The sequence below is a fragment of the Mugil cephalus genome, chromosome 18 (assembly GCF_022458985.1).
Source record: "Mugil cephalus isolate CIBA_MC_2020 chromosome 18, CIBA_Mcephalus_1.1, whole genome shotgun sequence".
NCBI classification, from domain to species: domain Eukaryota; kingdom Metazoa; phylum Chordata; class Actinopteri; order Mugiliformes; family Mugilidae; genus Mugil; species Mugil cephalus.
Window position 1 is genome coordinate 21,073,173 of NC_061787.1, and position 17,683 is coordinate 21,090,855.

The window sequence follows — 17,683 nt, forward strand, 5'->3', positions numbered from 1 at the left end:
TGTCGCTCACTGTATCAGACATTTAAACACAGCATGTTCAGAGCGCGCACACCTGCACAAAGGCACATTACATGTCACTGCAGTCGATTGCAGGAGAGGCACCACTTTGCCGCGTAGAGACACAGCACATAACAGTTGGCTATTTGTCTCTATTACAGGCGAGGGAGCCTGATGAATTGTTGTCTGGACTAGTTTGTCCTTCCGTTGCTTCTCGTCCCAAAACAATCCAGAAACGGGCGCAGGGGTCAAGCGTGTGGCGTCTGCGAGTGTGTGTGCTTTGACGATGTTGGAAGCGAGAGAAACGTTATATCACTTATAACAGAGCAGCTGGTGGCCAAGATCAGAGGGCCGGATGGGAGGCGTGGGGACACACTATATTAACTGTCCGCATGACATTCACACACACACACACCAATTTATTTTTCCATTATGTCACCCAGCTCACTGCTCAGCCCTCTCAGAATAACACACCTGCACAAGGCTCGTCTGCGGTGTAGAATAGCCAGATTAATTTCATGTCTCTCTATTTCAGAAGGTGCTACTCATAGCATGTCAGTGTGTGTGTGTGTGTGTGTGTGTGTGTGTGTGTGTGTGTGTGTGTGTGCGTGTGTGTGTGTGTGTGTGTGTGTGAAGCTCCTTGCTTTTACCTCACCACATAACATCTTCAAAGGGTTGTTGTGCCCTGCCACCTTGTGGTTTACTCCGGCCATGTTTCAGTGCAGGGCGTGCAGCTGGGAGATCCAGTGAGATTTCAGGCCACAGACTAAAACATTTTGGAACAGGAGTCATTCATTATATTTTATCGATCTCTTCTTCTGACCTCTTCCCCTGACCCAATACTCAAATCATGGCCACTCCAACCTGTCCAGTCTCCCCGGGTTAAAGTTATTCACACCTACATGATTGCATCATTCTCCAGCCTGCCTATGATTCCTTGTATATTCAATCACTATAGCATATAGTTTATATTCATTTTATACACACATATATATATATGCAACTTAGCTACTGTGAACAGCAGTTTCTCTTTTGGATCATTAAAGTCTAAATAAATATGCTTTAGTCAGACGCATGTTTACCTTGTTCCTCCTGCTGCTCTCTTCTCCTCCCCTCCTCTCTCTTTTCTCTCTACCTGGCTGGTTAGAGCAGATGTTTCCTCCAATACAAGATGGAGAGTTTTTCTTTGCCACCGCTCTGGTGCTCCTCTGGAGCTTTCAGACTCTGGGTTCTGTACAGCGTCTTAAGACAATTTGTGTTTTTATTGACTCTTTATAAACAAAAATTCAATTGAATTCTGGTTCATTAGCACTTTAACCTACTCCGTAGTGCACTTATCATCATATGTTTTCATAAGTACTGAAAGTACTGCACAGGTAATACTCTTCATTTCATTTTGCATTTCTGCAAACGTACATTTATTATCTTTCTCTCTGCACTCAAGCTCCTTCTTTGAAATTCATGAATGAATTACCACTTAAACAAAAATGATGTGTCCAGAAGGAATTTAGTTTTCTTTGCCTTGGTCTTTTCCCTGAAGGTCAAAGGTTAAGTTTGGCTACACTAGCGTTCATAGTGCTGGAAGTAAATGTTAATGTAGATATTTCTCCTTCAGTAGACAGTATTGAAATGAAGCGAGGAAAGACGAAAGAAACATGTAACACTTTTTTTTTTTTTCTCAGCTATTTCACGGTGTATGTTCATCTGCCACCTCACACTTCCTTCACACGGTGGCAGTTAACAGTTGAAATGAAAACTCTGCATGTTATATTTTTACTTCCATGAATGACACGTTCAGGCAATCGCGCGAGTGAGGGTTGTCAGCTTGGCTCGAGTGCCTTGGATTGAATTGGGGGGTTTCTTTGGCTTTAAATATGTCCCGGAACTTAGCGAGCTCCAACAGATGGCCTGCCGCCAGCTACCCTGCAGAATATTTAAAGTCGTCTCAGTGGAAATAAAGATCTGCACTTTTTCCTCTTTTGCGTTTTTTTTTTTCCTTCCAAAGATCGGTGGAGCGAAGGAGACTGTCTCTGTGAATGAGACCCCCCTCCCCCCGTCACGTTGTCACTGTGTGTGTGTGTGTGTGTGTGTGTGTGAGAGAGAGAGAGAGAGTCTGTGACACAGAACAGAGCCTTTGAGAAGAAACAGCTCACATCCTCATCCTTACATCTCTCTAGCACTTACAGATGCATGTGCTTTCTCCCTGTGTAATGGACAGTCTGATCTAATGGCTTTGAGACACAGCATCCGTGCTCTGATGGAAACACAGATAGCTACTTACAGAGAACATCTTGTAGAAAGAATAACATAAATGCACCCACATTGCTTTCTGTTGTTATAAATAAAAAATTAGAAACTACACTGATCGGGCATATCATTATGACCACCGTCCTAATATTGTGTAGGTCTGCCTTGTGCGTCCAAAACAGTTGTGACTCATCAGAGAATGGACATGGACATTCTGAGCGTGTCCTGAGGTCTCTGGCAATGTCCCAGCTGAACCCTGAATTGTCACACGGTGGTCAGTGTTATTTACTTCTCCTGTCATAATGTTGTGGTTGATCAGTGTATATCAGATGAGCACTTTGCAAAACTACTATAAAGAAGAAGCAGAGAAACGCCCATACAGTGTCTTTAATGGGTGCAGTTGAGCCTTTGTTTACCCTGTGGGAAATTTACAGTGTTACAGCAACAAAGGAGACAGAACAATAAAAATGGTTTATAGTTTGGCCTGTATAACTATTCTCTCTGTTGTTGCACAGTGTGCAGAGAAAGATGCTTCCACTAGGTGGAGTGGATGCATAGCTTTTAAGCGAACCTCAGTGCTTCACATGGACATGATAAAGTACTTTAATGCTCAGTAAAAGTACATAAGACCACAATGGCTTTATGATATTTCCTGGGAAAAACAATGTTGTCATTGCACTCGTTGATGGGGTTGGAAAGATCTTCTTACTGCTGCTTAATGTTGAGTTATTTAAGCATTTCAGTTTTTGATGGTCACTTGAATGCAGTTCTATTTTATTGTATTGTCCCTTGAGCTGAATGAAGCATCTGTTGTCTGCTTGTTCCACAGCAAATATTCTAATCCAACACTGCGCAGGAGAGGGAAGACAGAGTGGAAACAGAGGTTTCTCTATCTCAGGTTGAAAAGGTTAAAACGAGACGATCGATCGTCAAACCTACCTGGCCTCCCAGCAAGTTGTCACATTGAAGGAATTGTTGAGTTGCTGTACGTGTACGTTTTGACATCAGGTTAACAAGAGGTTACAGCCAAGTCTGTTTACCGTTCTCCTATCCTCTGTCATCCTCCACTAAGCTGGAAGAAAGATCCTCCTGAGCAGCTAATCCTTCCCACCTTGTCCCTCTAAGCCCAGGAGGCAATAATGTGCTGTGGGTGGGTTCAGTCATTTCCCTCCAACTCAGAACTATTAATTTCATCTATTGTTCTTTCTTTCTTTTTTTAAAAAAAAAAAAAAGTTTTCTTAACTATTTTTTTATGTCCCTTTCATTAGTCCTTTGATTTGCTTATTTTTGTTAATTGCCTCTCGGAACCCACCTAATTCACTTTTTCTAACTCATTTTATTTTTCAAGGATTTCAAACAGAAAAAAAAGTTACTGAATCTATGCGAGCTACAGAGTAGTTTTTTTCTACTCTGCTCTTTGTGGATAGCATTATAACATCCAGTTTGTTATAAAAATGAATCCTAATCTTTTTCAAGGAGCTGAAATCTAATCCTAAAACCATCCTTGAGAATAAAGTAATGTGTTATCATTCATCATAAAGATGTACTTTCAGATGGATTTCTACTTTCTTTGTCAACATAAGAGCTACAGAATCACCATTGTTTGGAACTCTCCCAAAGAATTCAGTTTCTCGATGTTTGATGTGTGCTTAAGTATCAACATCAGACAGACTGACAGACAGAGCTGCAGTGCCTCAAGATTTTGAAAGTGGAGTTAAGTGACTCCAGAATTCAGAGTGGGAGGTTTAGTATGAACGCGCGATGCTGTATGGTCACTGGAACATTCCTGGTCCACCGTGAGCAGTTTGCACTCTGTGCTTTTTTTGGATGTGTTTAGCGCATTGTGATAATCTCCCGGAGCTCTGTAAATCAGCAGCGCTGAATCAGATTATCAACTGGAACACGCTGAATTGGAATACATCCAGACGGAGCATTTAGATCAGATATTTGCCCTGTTAACCTAGGGGCTCAATTCATTTCAGAGAGCTCTCCGAGGAAATCTTTTACAGTAGATGGAGGCGGCACGATTGTCAACAACATCTGATGTTCATAAAATATGGAGCCTTAATCTCTTCTCCACACTGTAAAAATTCAGGACACACACACTTAGATAAATCTACTTCTGAGTGCATGGTTCTGTAGACACTATAGTGCCACTGTGCACTCATGTATTTATGTAAGCATGCAGCCATGCGTGTATGATTGTTGTACATGAAATATGCATTTATAATCACACACACACACACACACGGGGAAGTGAAACGCTCCCGATTCATACGAAGCGTTGACGACACAGTGTGTGACTTAAAACAATCAGCAGAAGTTAAATCCTCTTTTGTTGACATTTAATCCTACATTGTAGTGCGTGCGTGGATGTGCGCACATGTGTACAAATCACATCTGTCATCTGCAAAACACACACTGACTCACTGACTTCAGTGCCTTCAGAGCCTTCAGAGAAACACATATACCCGCAGCTTTCTGCCCCTGCAGCTTGGTTAGGAAGCGTAAAATGACTCTTTCTGTGTTTTTTTCCAGACAGGCTTCCACACGCATACAGCACATGTACAACAGCACACAGGGCAGGATCCACCGACAAACATGAGGTCTACAATGAAAGACCTCTAGAGGGAGAACTAGCGCTGGAAATCTGACTCTGATTACTGTTCATGTGACAATAATTCGAATCAGTGAGGGAATCCATTAATCCAATTTAACTTGTTTGACAAACATGAGACAAATGAACAATTTTCACCCCATTTGACCTTATTTACAAAGTATTCTCATCAAAAAAAAGTTGTTTTCTCTGACTGATGACGGTGGCAATACAACGTACTTATAGGCTACAGTATAACTTAGTCAATTTAAGGAGATATTCTCGTGCATAGAGTTATAATTTGTTTATTGTGTTGTGTTATCACTCTTCTGTTTGACAAAAGCAAACATGGACTAAAGAGTTGGAATGGCTGGACGGCTGCATGTGTGCATGTTTCCTTTGTCAGGCGGCTGCAGAGCTTTGTAAAGCAGCTTTAGATGTGATGCAGCAACACCTTCAGTGATTAAAAAATCTGCCAATGCAGTGTCACAGCTGTTAATGAGAGTGGGCATGAATGGACATGACCTAATAGCTTGTGAATGAACATCAGCCGTGTCATCCACCTACACATGTGCACATATAAGCACGCATGCAAACAGACATACTCACACACTCTGCTGGATATGGCCAGATGGTGTAATCCTTTAGTTTTGAGTGTGTTTCATATTTTTCCCCTCCTGTGTTGGGATTATGGTGCTGTCCAATCGGATTTCGGCCCACTCAGCGATGATGGGAGATGAATGGCAGGCGGGCGGGCGGTGGCTGTGGTAGGCGTGCAGTAGACAAAGTGCACGTTGGTTTGTACGGCATATACCGCGTTGGCTGCGGGGGCTCCACGCATCCAAAAACAACTGTGGCTTTCATTTGTAGAACCAGTCACTGACCATCGCTGTCCAGGTAAGAGAAGGCTCAGATTTAGAGACGAGGGGAAATGTGAAACTTAAAGGCCAGTGTGTTCATGGCAGAGGCCACCATGTTTAGTGGAAACAAGCATGGACATTAGGATTACAGGCAGACATTAAATAGCTTTCTTAAACACTCAAAAAGCTGAAACATTGCATAAGGCTTTATTTTGCAGACAGGATGTATTTCCATGTTTGTGGGTTTTGTACAGTTTGAACAGTAATGCTGTAATGACAAGAAAAACAGATTCATGGTTTTCATGTGTAACATGATCATACCTTTGAAAATAAAAAGGACATTTAAGGACAGAACATGTCACATCACAACGTGATAATGGTTTATTACTGATATAACATAGGTCTGCAAGATCACTTGTTGCAACTATCCAACGTTTGCTTGTTGTTTATGGAGCTTTCTGAATATTTTATGGCTGTTGACTTGATGTTAGTCCAGAACAAGGGCCCAGTATCGATCTGAATTCAGTTTGACCTTTGTAACTTCCAGATAATTTGTGCTTAAGGGCAGTGGAAATGACAGACTTTGAGAATTGTGGTGTTGATTTTACCTTCACTCTGCCGCTTCTTTTGACTCCTAGTCGAGCTGGTACTTAGAGTACAGCGTGTCCCAGCTCAGCCACCTACTGTCATATCGTTAGAGCATAATTGCCTAAAAGTCATATTTGGATGTTTTCAGAAAACAATAAAAAACACAATTTTTAGCTAGCTCATTATATTTTTTTACTGATATGGTAACAGTAAATAAATGACTTAGGCAACTATGCTATTAGGCTAACAATATGTAGTCTAATTTAAAGCTGACTTAGCTGTTTTAGCTCTCCCCTGGCAGATTATATGAGCGTACAGGGTACGGGGAGATGCACCTTTAATAAGAAGAGAGAATGAAAACATGTTATGTGTGAAAAGTGGGGCTGTGTAATTAGTGCATGTGCACACTGATTAATGGTGTTGACATTTAACTTGCATTGCCAGTCCCTTAAAAAATACCTCCAAAGAGGTTAGGGATGGGTACCGATACTTGGTACTATAATGGAACCGGTGCTGACGCAAACAGTGCAACGCAGATTTCGGTGCTTCATTTCAGTTCCACTGAATTTTTAATTATCGCCCCTAACTCTTTTTTTTTCTTCCAAGAACTATATTGAAAATTTGTAAAGTGCAAATAAAAAAAAAGTCCTCCATGCCGACGATACATGTGACGTCACGTCAGGTTTTCAACTGCACGGATGGAATTGAACCTTAAGAAACGGGCAAAAGTTTGAGTAAACTTCACGTCAAAAGATGCAGACTCGGCAGCCTGCAAAAAGTGCTTGAAGGCAATATTGTGCAGGGGAGGTAACACCTCGAGTTTTTGACCTGTCTTTGATATCCTGCGGGCGAGACCCGACGCCAGCAGAGCGAGCAGCATCCCCAGGGAGGAGAGTGGTTGATACACTGCGGATTTTATTATGATGATTATGACGGTTTCTTGTGAATTTTATTTATATCAATTTATTTCTTAGTTGTATATTAATATTCTGCTCAACCTTTACGTCACAAAATGCCTTAAAAATAAAAGGGTTCCATTTTGGACATTTTTTTTTTCCATTCTCTAAGCAACGGCACTGTTTCAAAAGTCCCGGATAAAACCTTAATGGTACCCCTCCCTAGTTTAATCCTCACTTCTAAAACCATGTAAACGTTTTGGCATTACAGTCTCCGGATAACTGAACCTTATCAATCCCTCTGAAGGTAACTGCTTCCTGTGTATGGTGGATGTGGTGCCAGTGAAAAATGAGGATGGCCTGGTGATCATGTTCATCCTCAACTTCGAGGTCATGACAGACAACGCAATCCAAGACCACAAACAGGAGCTCAACCACCGCTTGCCCACCTGGCTAGTCACAGGTAGGTAACCACTCACTAACCACCATGTATAAGGTTGTTTGCTCATATTTCATTGTGATATTCCAATAAAGAAGATGGAAACATTCACACTTTCTATCTGAGAGCAGGTTTTCCTTTAGTTACATCCCCTTCTCAGTGGCAGTATGAGTGGGACAGCTCAGTATATACTACGATACTCCCTTTTGTGTTTGCTACTTTTATTCTTGTAAATCCCATGTATAAATGCTTTTGTAAAACTATCTGTGTACCTACTGTTCCAGAGGGATAACACAGCATTTAAAGTAGGACAAAATTTAACTTTGTGGCTTAAACCAAAATCTAATCAATGGTACTGTCCCACATTCTGGTAGATTGTTTTTGAAGCTGTGTCTCAAATGCTGATCCACTCAAAATCTCCACCACAGAGAACATCCCGCAGTTTTCTGTCAGTACATGTCTCACTGTCCTGCTTCTACACTCATTCCATTCCACCGTTGAATAACAGGGATCCACCGGTCACTCTGGAGAGTCTTATCCTCCTCTTTCTGTCCGCCAGGTCACCCACGAGGATTCAAGTTGCGTCTCCCCCTCCTGCGCTCCCTTTCCAACAGTAAAGTGTCATTGGACGACGCAGAGGCCGGTCAAATCCCCACTGCTACACCGCTGCATCCGGACCCTCCCTGTGAAGAGTCCTTAGGCCTGGGGGAGTTCCTGCCCCTTCCATCATTACCACCAGAGCACAAGGAGCAACTCAGTGGAAGCAGGTAGATTCCTGAGAATTATTTATGAACTTGTTTATGGGCATAGCGACAAAAGGCCTATGCAAAAACATTAGGACATGCTACTACGGAACAACTGGCTAGTGAGACTGTAGAATATTTTTGACGAGATTCTTAACTCCTGTTTGACATGTTTTCTTGATGTCAAATTTAAACCTAAACATCCAAATTTGGGGTTATGTTTAGACATTAAATCTTCAATTAACACATTTTTTCATTCCTTCTTCACATGTTAAACTAAATAAATAAATACAAATGCTCTTTTTAGACCAAGTAGCCGGGTTTTAGTTCTTTTGTTCACACACCAGACATCTGGGGCGCAGGAGGTCATTTTAACATCTAACCACTGTTTCAGAACAAAGAGCAGGGCTGTTTTTTGTGTGAGTGCCATGACTTCACACACATTTTTATTTATTGATGTCCACTCAGAGGTCTATACACCTGCATTAAACTCCATTATAACCTGAACCCTGGAAGCTTCAATACGCACTGAAATCTCTGGTAGTTAAGACACGGTTGATTGAGGAAATACGCCACTTAACTCCACGTGGCTCCTCATATAACCACAGGGTATGGTATGATTCTTTATGACAGAATCACACACAGTGTACTGATGTTATATAATTTAATTTGTTCATTCTTTTTTAGATTGATTTTTTATTTAGTTATTTAATTACTACAAGGATAGAATATTTAAATTTTTATCATTACAAATGAACAATGCTTTGTATCTTTATTATATTTTTATCACAAGATCACCTCTGTTGAGTAGGATGTCTTTAATGTGACCCACAGTACTAAAGGAGAGGTCAGATGCGACCCACTTCCTCCACATGTGGTCCAAGATAAGATCTCTTAAATGTGTCCTCTTGCGTGCTGGGTGTGTTCACACCTGTACTTCACCTGGGATATCTGTGCTGGATATCCCAGGACAGATGGTCTGAACAAGGCAAAAACTTACTATTACTTGACTTTGACCTGAATTAACCAGTTCATTAATGACATTTATGTCCTAGGTTAGCTCTACAGACTTGGCCAGAAGACCACCAGGAGGACCAACGCACCTTACTGTTCTCTGAGCCACCCCCGCCTTCTTCTCACAGAGGCCAACTGGTGGGACCCCTCACCCAGTCATCCCCCTGCGTAGTGCCCCACCACCGCCTCAGCCTCAACCCGGACGGCTCAGCCTCCAACTGCTCCTTGTCGCACAGCCGCTCGCGGGAAAGCTTCCACAGCATGCGTCGCGCATCCTCTGTAGACGAGATCGAGGCCATGAGGCCCGACTGGGACCGAAAGAACCGGCGAGCCAGCGTCCGGCCGGCCAGCAGCAGCACCGGTGAGAAAGAGGCGCCCAGACGCCTCTGTCATCTGTCACCCTCTTTGTCATCCTCCCTAACTGATCACTTCTCGTGTGTTTGCAGGAGCGGTGAACAGCAAGTCAAACATACTGAACTCCACGTCAGACTCGGACCTGATGCGGTACCGCACAATTTCCAAAATCCCTCAGATCACACTCAACTTTGTGGATTTCAAACCTGACCCACTCATTGCGCTGCCCACCGGGGAGATGGACATCATAGCTCCCTGCAAACTCATCGACCGAACGCACCATGTCACAGAGAAGGTCACACAGGTAGGACTCAGTCCATGTGTGCAGTGTGTGGTGTACTGTGCGGGACTTTTGGCCGGTCTCAAACAGTTTGGGCTGCATCAGCGTCAGCGCTAGGGCCCATTTCAGTTTTGCTCATACTGAACTTGAACAGCAAGTACTGGAAGTATGTTTGCGATGGTGTTCACAAGAATATCCAGGTGTTCTCAGACAGATTCTTGAAGCTTGAACTAATCACGTAGCTCCTTAAAGCTCATGTATGTCTGGGTGAAGTAATTCTTTCTGGGGTGAAAATGATTGATACATTGAAGGAACGCTGATGAGATGAAAGTTGGTGTTGCGGCAGTCACTAGTAGCTGGCTGAGGGAGTAGCAGAAAAAGGACATATGGGAAATACTACGAGGCAGAGCTTTACTTTACATCCCTCTCTCTCCCTCTCTCCAGTCAGAGCAGAGTCACTTTCCTTCTTCTCTCACAGGCTGCCATCTCTAATTGCTTTTTAAAAAGGTTCTCTTTCTCCAGCTGTTCTGTCTCAAGGTCTGCATTACAGAGTCAAATCCTTATTAGGGGGATGCCGTACCACCTACAGCTGGCTGCATTTGGGTTGTGTGTTGTAGAATATAAAGAGATGTGCATAATGTGGAAGGACTCAATATCTTGTGTTTGTAGTGATAGATAAAAGGAAATTTTTAAAAGTATTTTTCACGTCTGCTTTGCAAAAAGTCAAGTATAGATCCTTCTATTTGTAAATCATGCTGTGTCTTTGCTATGTCATAGCTAAATGAGTAGCAAAAAGAGAAATGTATTTAGGTTGAGCTTGTGTGTGCAGGGCAAAACATGGCCTTACTTTTCTAAATCTGCTGTGAGATGAGACTGAACCCTGAACCCTGAAACCTTTTTCACTGCAGGCAAAGCACCGCAGTGAGACACGCACCATAACCTTTAAAATGTCCACGTCTCGCTTCCCACAGACACTATTTCTATTCAAACTTGTTCAGCGTGGAGACCAGCAAAGTTCTTAAATCTGAAGTTGATGATCTGGCGCTTTTCATCTCATCCTCGTGTTTGGATGTCTGTCTTTGGAGTAATGCGAACAAAGAGCAGAAAAGATTACGTTAAGCTCATTCCCGGAACCATAGCCTACTTTGAGTGACTATAGCGGAATGTGAATGATCCACTCTTTCATATTGCGTTATGCACTCTTGTCTCTCAGAGAAAGAACGGGAACACTAATAATCCAGAAGTTGATGATACAACAGCTAATCTAATCATGCTACACAGTATGTGAGATGCAGCTGGCAAGGTCAAATCACAACCCACACAGTCTGCATGTGTGTGTGTGTGTGTGTGTGTGTAGGCATGCGTGTGCATTAAGCGATGCTGCATACTATATGTGCTGTTACAGATGGAGGAAACAGCGCCAGCTGTGTCTCCAAATGCCGTGGACTGCTATTTATAGAGCTCTTTGGAACACTGAAGAAAACATTAAAAGAGCTGCATTTTCACTGCATGTAGCTGACATCCATTTAATACGTAGCCACTCTTCTGTGGCGTTTCACTGAGAATGTTTCAGTATCAGCAGGGGCCGTGTGGGAAAGGAAAAAGAACTTACACAATAACAACATCACAACAGCAGCGGGGTGTTTTATGTTAAGTCCCTTAAGACCTTCGTGTTGTCTTTCAGTCGGCTGTAGCAGCTGATTTCAGTGATCACTGCGCCTTCAAATACAGAGAGAAGTAATTACTTAAATCTACAACTGAGCTCTGTGGTTCATCTTAAAACCTCCTTTGATCTGTAAGCAAAGGCTTGAGAACAGCTGCTTGGTACAGACTGCCGTTTTAGGAAGAATACCTGCGTTACCAGCTCTGACCTGATGATGGCAGCACAGCACTGAGTAGTGCGATGGAAGGCCTCTGCAACTTCTCAATGGAGCAAAAGAAGAAGAAGAAAAAGCAGTTTAAAGGCAAACAAGGCTGAATAATTTATATGTTCCATAAAACATCTGACTCCCTGAACACAGAACACGTGCAGATTTTCTCTCTTATATGGAATGACTTGTGGCACTGCCCCCTTTCCCTGCTCTGAACATGTTGTTTTTTTTGCCTCTTGTGCGTCTTCCTGACCAAAATATTTGCACTCTGACTGGCACATGAATATGGGCTTCTATTGCTGTGCCCAAGTAAATGGCTGGATTTCTGTTTCTGACAATGGAACCATAGATGGAAAACCTTTTTTTTCTTACAATTGTGTATATTTGTCTGAGTTCTTATAAAGATTCGTGTGCAGGTGGGTCGCAATTGAGGCGTTACCCAGTCTGAAGAGGGGCTGAGATGATGCCCAGAAAGAGGAGGTCCTATTCAGCTTTGGTAGAGGCATCCAACACTGAGCAGACAACTTAACAGTGTAGAAAAATAACTGGGATCATGCCTCAATGCACAGTTAGACACACACATACACACTTCAGTGTCACTTTTGGTCCCATGGTGACTGTCGTGTCCTTTAGGGGACAGTTGATTAGCTATGGACTAAGACATACAGTGCATCACAGCACTCATAAAATATTCCTGACACTCACACACACCCAGCTCCATACATGGCATTCCTACCGACACGTGAGCACCCACATAACTCCCATACAACGGTCTCTTATACCCAGAGCCACACACACAGGCTGCCTCTTTACCCAAGCAGGCCGTCACATCCAACTCCACAGTGGGATCCAAATGGAGCAATGGACGGCACACACCGCGCCCAGCAGCAAAGTGGTAGGAACCGTCTCCATCTGCTAAAGGTCTCACAGACAGAGCCAATCCAACTCGCGTCGGGGGTTTGAGGCTTGGTGCTTGTATCGGTAGAGTTTTCGTCTTTAGGACGGCCTTTGCATTGAATGCTTAATGTCAGTTTACTTTCGTTTCTGACAGATTTTTTCACTTGGCTGCATTGTTGAACGCTGAAAAGTAATTTTGATTTTGACAAACTCAAAGTCACCCAAAGTTACTAAAGTCATTGGTGGCTATTGTGGCTAATGTGCACTCTTATTGTGACCCATTACTTACTGCACAGTGCATGGATTTACTGCCTGCTGTTTGACTGGAGTGTCAGAATTGTGAATGAGTATAAAGATGTATTTACATCACCCTTTTTTATAGCAGCTTCAAAAAATCCACAACGGGATCAAATAATGCAAAACGACTGTGCATAATAAAGATAATAAGTGAACGCTTAACATCTCGCTTTGCTATTTACCGTTGGGAACTGCTGAGGGTCCATTACAGGAAGGAGACAGGAGTGAACAAGGGCTCGATTTGAGACAAAAACTGAGCGCAATGTAAATGCAATGTAAATGTCTTTGCAATGTAAATGTCTCTTAAATGATAAAACTGTTTCAGTCAGAAAATATATTGTTCTTTGGCAAACAGAGCCATTAAAGATGTCATAGATTTTAAAGGGGACCAAAGGTAAGGCCATGCTTAGTGTAGCGAGAGAGTCTCCCCATGGGTCCAGGCACTGATTGTGGTGGTGATGAGAAAAAGAGAAGACTGGAGCTCTCCATGGAAGGAGGAGTGCCCTCTGATGAGCTTGACCTGGTGAAGACTGGAGGTGAACAGGATGGATTAAGGTCACAGCGGTTTGAACTGAATTGTGAAATGAGTAAAGGAGCAACATACCTTAATTTATCTAGAACAAGATTTTAAGAAACCAAACTCAAATTTGTGTTTGAAGGATGAGAAATGCCATGGAGGCACTTTGCCCAATTAAACAAAACAGTTGTCTTGAATCGTGTGGACGGTGGAATGATGGATGAGAGAGTTGTTTCTGCTTCTGTGCTGTGCGTTTATTGTCTGAACAGTAACATTAAATATTGTGGGGGTCGGCCTTGCGGTTGTCTCACCGCAGTCAGCACAAACCCAGCAACTCTGAACACTTCACTGTGGCATTTCAAAGCCACACTGAACACAGATATATTTATACAGAGGACCTACTGATATAAATGCACAATATTTGCACACAGCAATCGTAGCATTTGCACAAAGACCAGTGGTGTTTATCTTCTAAGAGAGGGTGGTTATGAAGGAACAAATACCACCAAGATACATGACTCTATTGAGTCACTATTGATTACGCAAGTAAGTAAAATGAGTAAAATTTAAAAAGTATATATTTTGGTAAGTGTTTGGGACAAAAAGTAAGACGACGTTCTAAGGTTTAATTCTGAGCGCCCTGGAAGAGAACCTGTGAATGGGATGGCAAAAAGATTCTTAATTAAAATGATTTATTTGCTTTATTTCTTCTGAACCAGTCCATTCCTCGGATCTCCCTGCTGAGATGCTGCAACTTTGACTCCAACTGTTAGTTTCATTAAGACAAACACCCACATAAATCATCTGAAATATTATTTTGGGTGGTAATGGTTTAAAATAAATTTTATCTTGCATTCTGTCGCCACATTAGACTGCTAGCTTCTGTGTGCAGTAGAGTTAGAGTACATGTAGGCTGCAGTGAGACACTTATCACACTTTTAATGTCATTATAAGCTTATACAACACACTTACATATTTCTTTAATGAGCTGACTTTGGGAGGAGGAGGTCTCTGTGGAGAAGGCCGGGCAAGTGTGCCACATCTATATGTACCTTACCCTATACATCCTCCTCAGTGATGTCAAAGTGCATAATATATAAGTCGTGTGTTTAGTTCATCTTTCACAGCTCTCTGCAAAGTTGCAGTGATAGACTTAAAAAACTCACAGTAGTGTGATCACACATCACAGTGTGCTGCATGTTTCTGAAGTATTGCTTCCCGATTACAACCTTGAATTCATTGGAGTTCATGTCTTTTAGTGAATTCTACAGCAAAACTGCAAAGATGATACAAATATAGACGCTTACCAACATATATTCTCTGAATTCTAAGAGTAAAAACTAGTGTAGTCTCACGGTAAAACCTTAATTATTCATATGGGGAAACTGTATAAACTTGAAACCATGCTTTGTTTGAATATTAAAGTATAACAAAGACTTTGATCAGAGTTAATTTTCCCTGTTTATTAGTATACAGTTAAAAAAAAAAAAAAAGCTGCTGGTGCCATGGCCCCCATTACTCCATTAATTGAATCCCCTGCAAGCCAAAGTCTGATTACACATATTTGCTTAGAGTCATGATTATGCATGAGCTCTCTAAATAGTGCGTGATGTGCAGGTATTTTTAGCAGTGCCACATGTTTTTCTTTGTTTATTTTTTTGGCTGGTGCCAGAGGGCCTACAGGGCTCTGATGTCACGCTGCAGTTGTTTTGGTGTGAGATGCACCTCAGGCAAAGTCCTACAACAGGGCTCTGACTGTTAAATAGAACATACATCAGCGTAAATGATGGTTTCATAGTCTGCAAAACGAAAACTCTTGGATTGGAGTTCAGCTCTTTATGTAACCCTATGTACAAGGTTCTGTTGGTGTATACTTAATTACTTGTTTCTGCGTTCAACTTGAAATAGGACAGTGGAAGCCACTGTGGTTCTTTTACATTCAATCTGCATGTGTGTATTCTGCTACTGTGACCGCTTGGACAGTGTTGGACTTCAAAGTAGCTATAAGATGTGTCTGGACATTAGTTACAAAACAAGATTGCTGTGGCCCATCTCATCTGGTCATACCATTTTATATCCGGCAAGGCGATAATGAATCTAGTCTAGTGTGGTGTGCTGTCATTGTTGCATGAGGAGAAGAAGAAGAAGAAGAAGAAGAAGAAGAAGAAGAAGAAGAAGAAGAAGAAGAAGAAGAACCTCTGTCTAGAAAGTCTGTTCCATTTCAAAGTACGCATCTTACCAACTGGTAAATATCGAGGACGTATGGGCAGGTAACTTTTGTGGACTTGGTACAGTCAGCCATCCTAGCATGCATTTTGCAAGTAAATAATCAACCTGCATTCTCTGTACTTTAGAATCTAACTTTTGAGGTCTGAACTTCCACAGATGTGAGTCTGAAGGTTGTCCATCTACCGGACGTTTAGTGTTTTGGTCCCTCTAAGGTGCTACGTGCCTGGGGCGACAATCTTTTTGAAACCTAAAAATGTGTCAAACTCAAACTTTGAAACAATTTCCAACTTGTCCAGGATTTTGTTCTACTAGAGCCTCAAACATTTTTACAATTTGCGTTTCTCTGTGTGTGTCCCCACTGAAGGGTCCTCTTTTTCACTAACTCAGATCTGGTCACCCCATGCGTGTCATTGAGAAAGAACCCTTAGTTGCTCTAAGTGCAAGCGGATTGGTAGATGTCTCACTGTGGCGTGTTTTTTATTCTTCCCATATGAGATTTTTTTTTCCTGTTTCCCGCATCTTAAATAATTATTCTGGAGATGGCAAATTCGCGTTCAAATTACCTCATTCCTTTCCAATTTAGGTTATTTTTGTCACTGTGGAGCAGTTCCCACTATGACTATAAAACTGTAATATTTTGGTGAGAAATGCACATATCCTGGAGTGTCGGTGTCTGATTGTGTCAGTTAAATGGGCTGGAATAGAGTGGAGTCTGGAAGCATGTGACGCACTCAACCTGCAGGACTGTAATTTAAGCCGCCCGCTCAGTGGCTCTGCCTCAGTACCTCAAACTGATTGAGTGCTTCCTCTGTGTGAGTTCAGTCATCCACAAAGGAGCAAAGATGCATGCTGTCACTGTCTTCAAGCGACATTTCTCAAACCAAACACTGTCCTCAGCCCTGTCCAGGTGGGAATAGTTTATTTGTATGAGGTAATTGTATAAGTATGTAGTATAGTGAACATTTTTATTGACGTCTTTCAGAAAAAAATCATCATGTTGTTTGATGTATCATGAAACGACACAATTTTACACCTGTGGGATACACATCAATTTCACACCAAATGTGCAAGAACACGTCATATTTGCGGGGTAGAGTGTAGGATGAATAAAGAATGACTCATTTTACAGCATAACCTGAATATTGCTAACAGTAACAATATTAATTTTCCCAGGTATTTCTCATCCACGAATTCTCTGCCATGTGTAGGAGGTTTTCCACAAGGTCCAGGTGAAGTAGAGCAACATGCCTGCCCAAATTCAGATACTCTGTTTTGTCAGTGTAGTCATTGTGTATTTGGGGTTGAAGTCCAGGGTAGTTGAGATGTGGCTGTAAAACCTGGTAGAATTAGACTTAGATTTCGGCTAAGACTTTTTTATAGTCATTCAAAGCTACATTATTTTGTGTTCAAGAATCTGAGGGCTGAAACAGATATAGAATCTGGTTGTTTTTCTCCAGACGCTGTGAAACCTCTTGCCTGAGGCTACAGCAGGAAGATCAGTCCACAGTGGGGTTGGGTGGGGTCTTGGCCTTGTGAGTTCTGGACAGCATTTTTTGCAGTGTCTTAGATGTGAACATTATGTGTGCTGTATGTCTGTGAAGGTTCTCAGTGATCCAGATCAGAGTGTATCCAAAAAGCAAGCTGAAACTAAGGCGGCTTGTAGAGTTTCTCAAAGACGTTTCATCGAAGTAGCTTCTTCAGTTTTAAAAGACTGATGGGGGAGTTGCAGTTTAAACCTGTGGGCGATAATGGGTCGTTACATCACCATTCTCAGAGGGAGGAAAAGATCAGTTTCCTCAAATTACAGGTTAAGTAGTTGGCCGTCAACAGACCCCAGTCACGTGAGTATTGTCTGCTG

At 42.1% G+C, this 17,683-nt stretch overlaps 1 protein-coding gene across 2 annotated transcripts in view; it reads left to right on the forward strand.

Moving 5' to 3' along the window:
* Nucleotides 1-17,683, forward strand: part of kcnh2b (potassium voltage-gated channel, subfamily H (eag-related), member 2b) — a 205,474-nt gene that overhangs the window by 98,458 nt on the left and 89,333 nt on the right. For both annotated transcript variants that reach the window (XM_047567727.1, XM_047567728.1), the window contains exons 3-6: nucleotides 7,492-7,647; nucleotides 8,183-8,390; nucleotides 9,422-9,741; nucleotides 9,827-10,038. In XM_047567727.1, coding sequence (XP_047423683.1) covers nucleotides 7,492-7,647; nucleotides 8,183-8,390; nucleotides 9,422-9,741; nucleotides 9,827-10,038 — 896 coding nt within the window. The remainder of the gene's footprint in view (nucleotides 1-7,491; nucleotides 7,648-8,182; nucleotides 8,391-9,421; nucleotides 9,742-9,826; nucleotides 10,039-17,683) is intronic.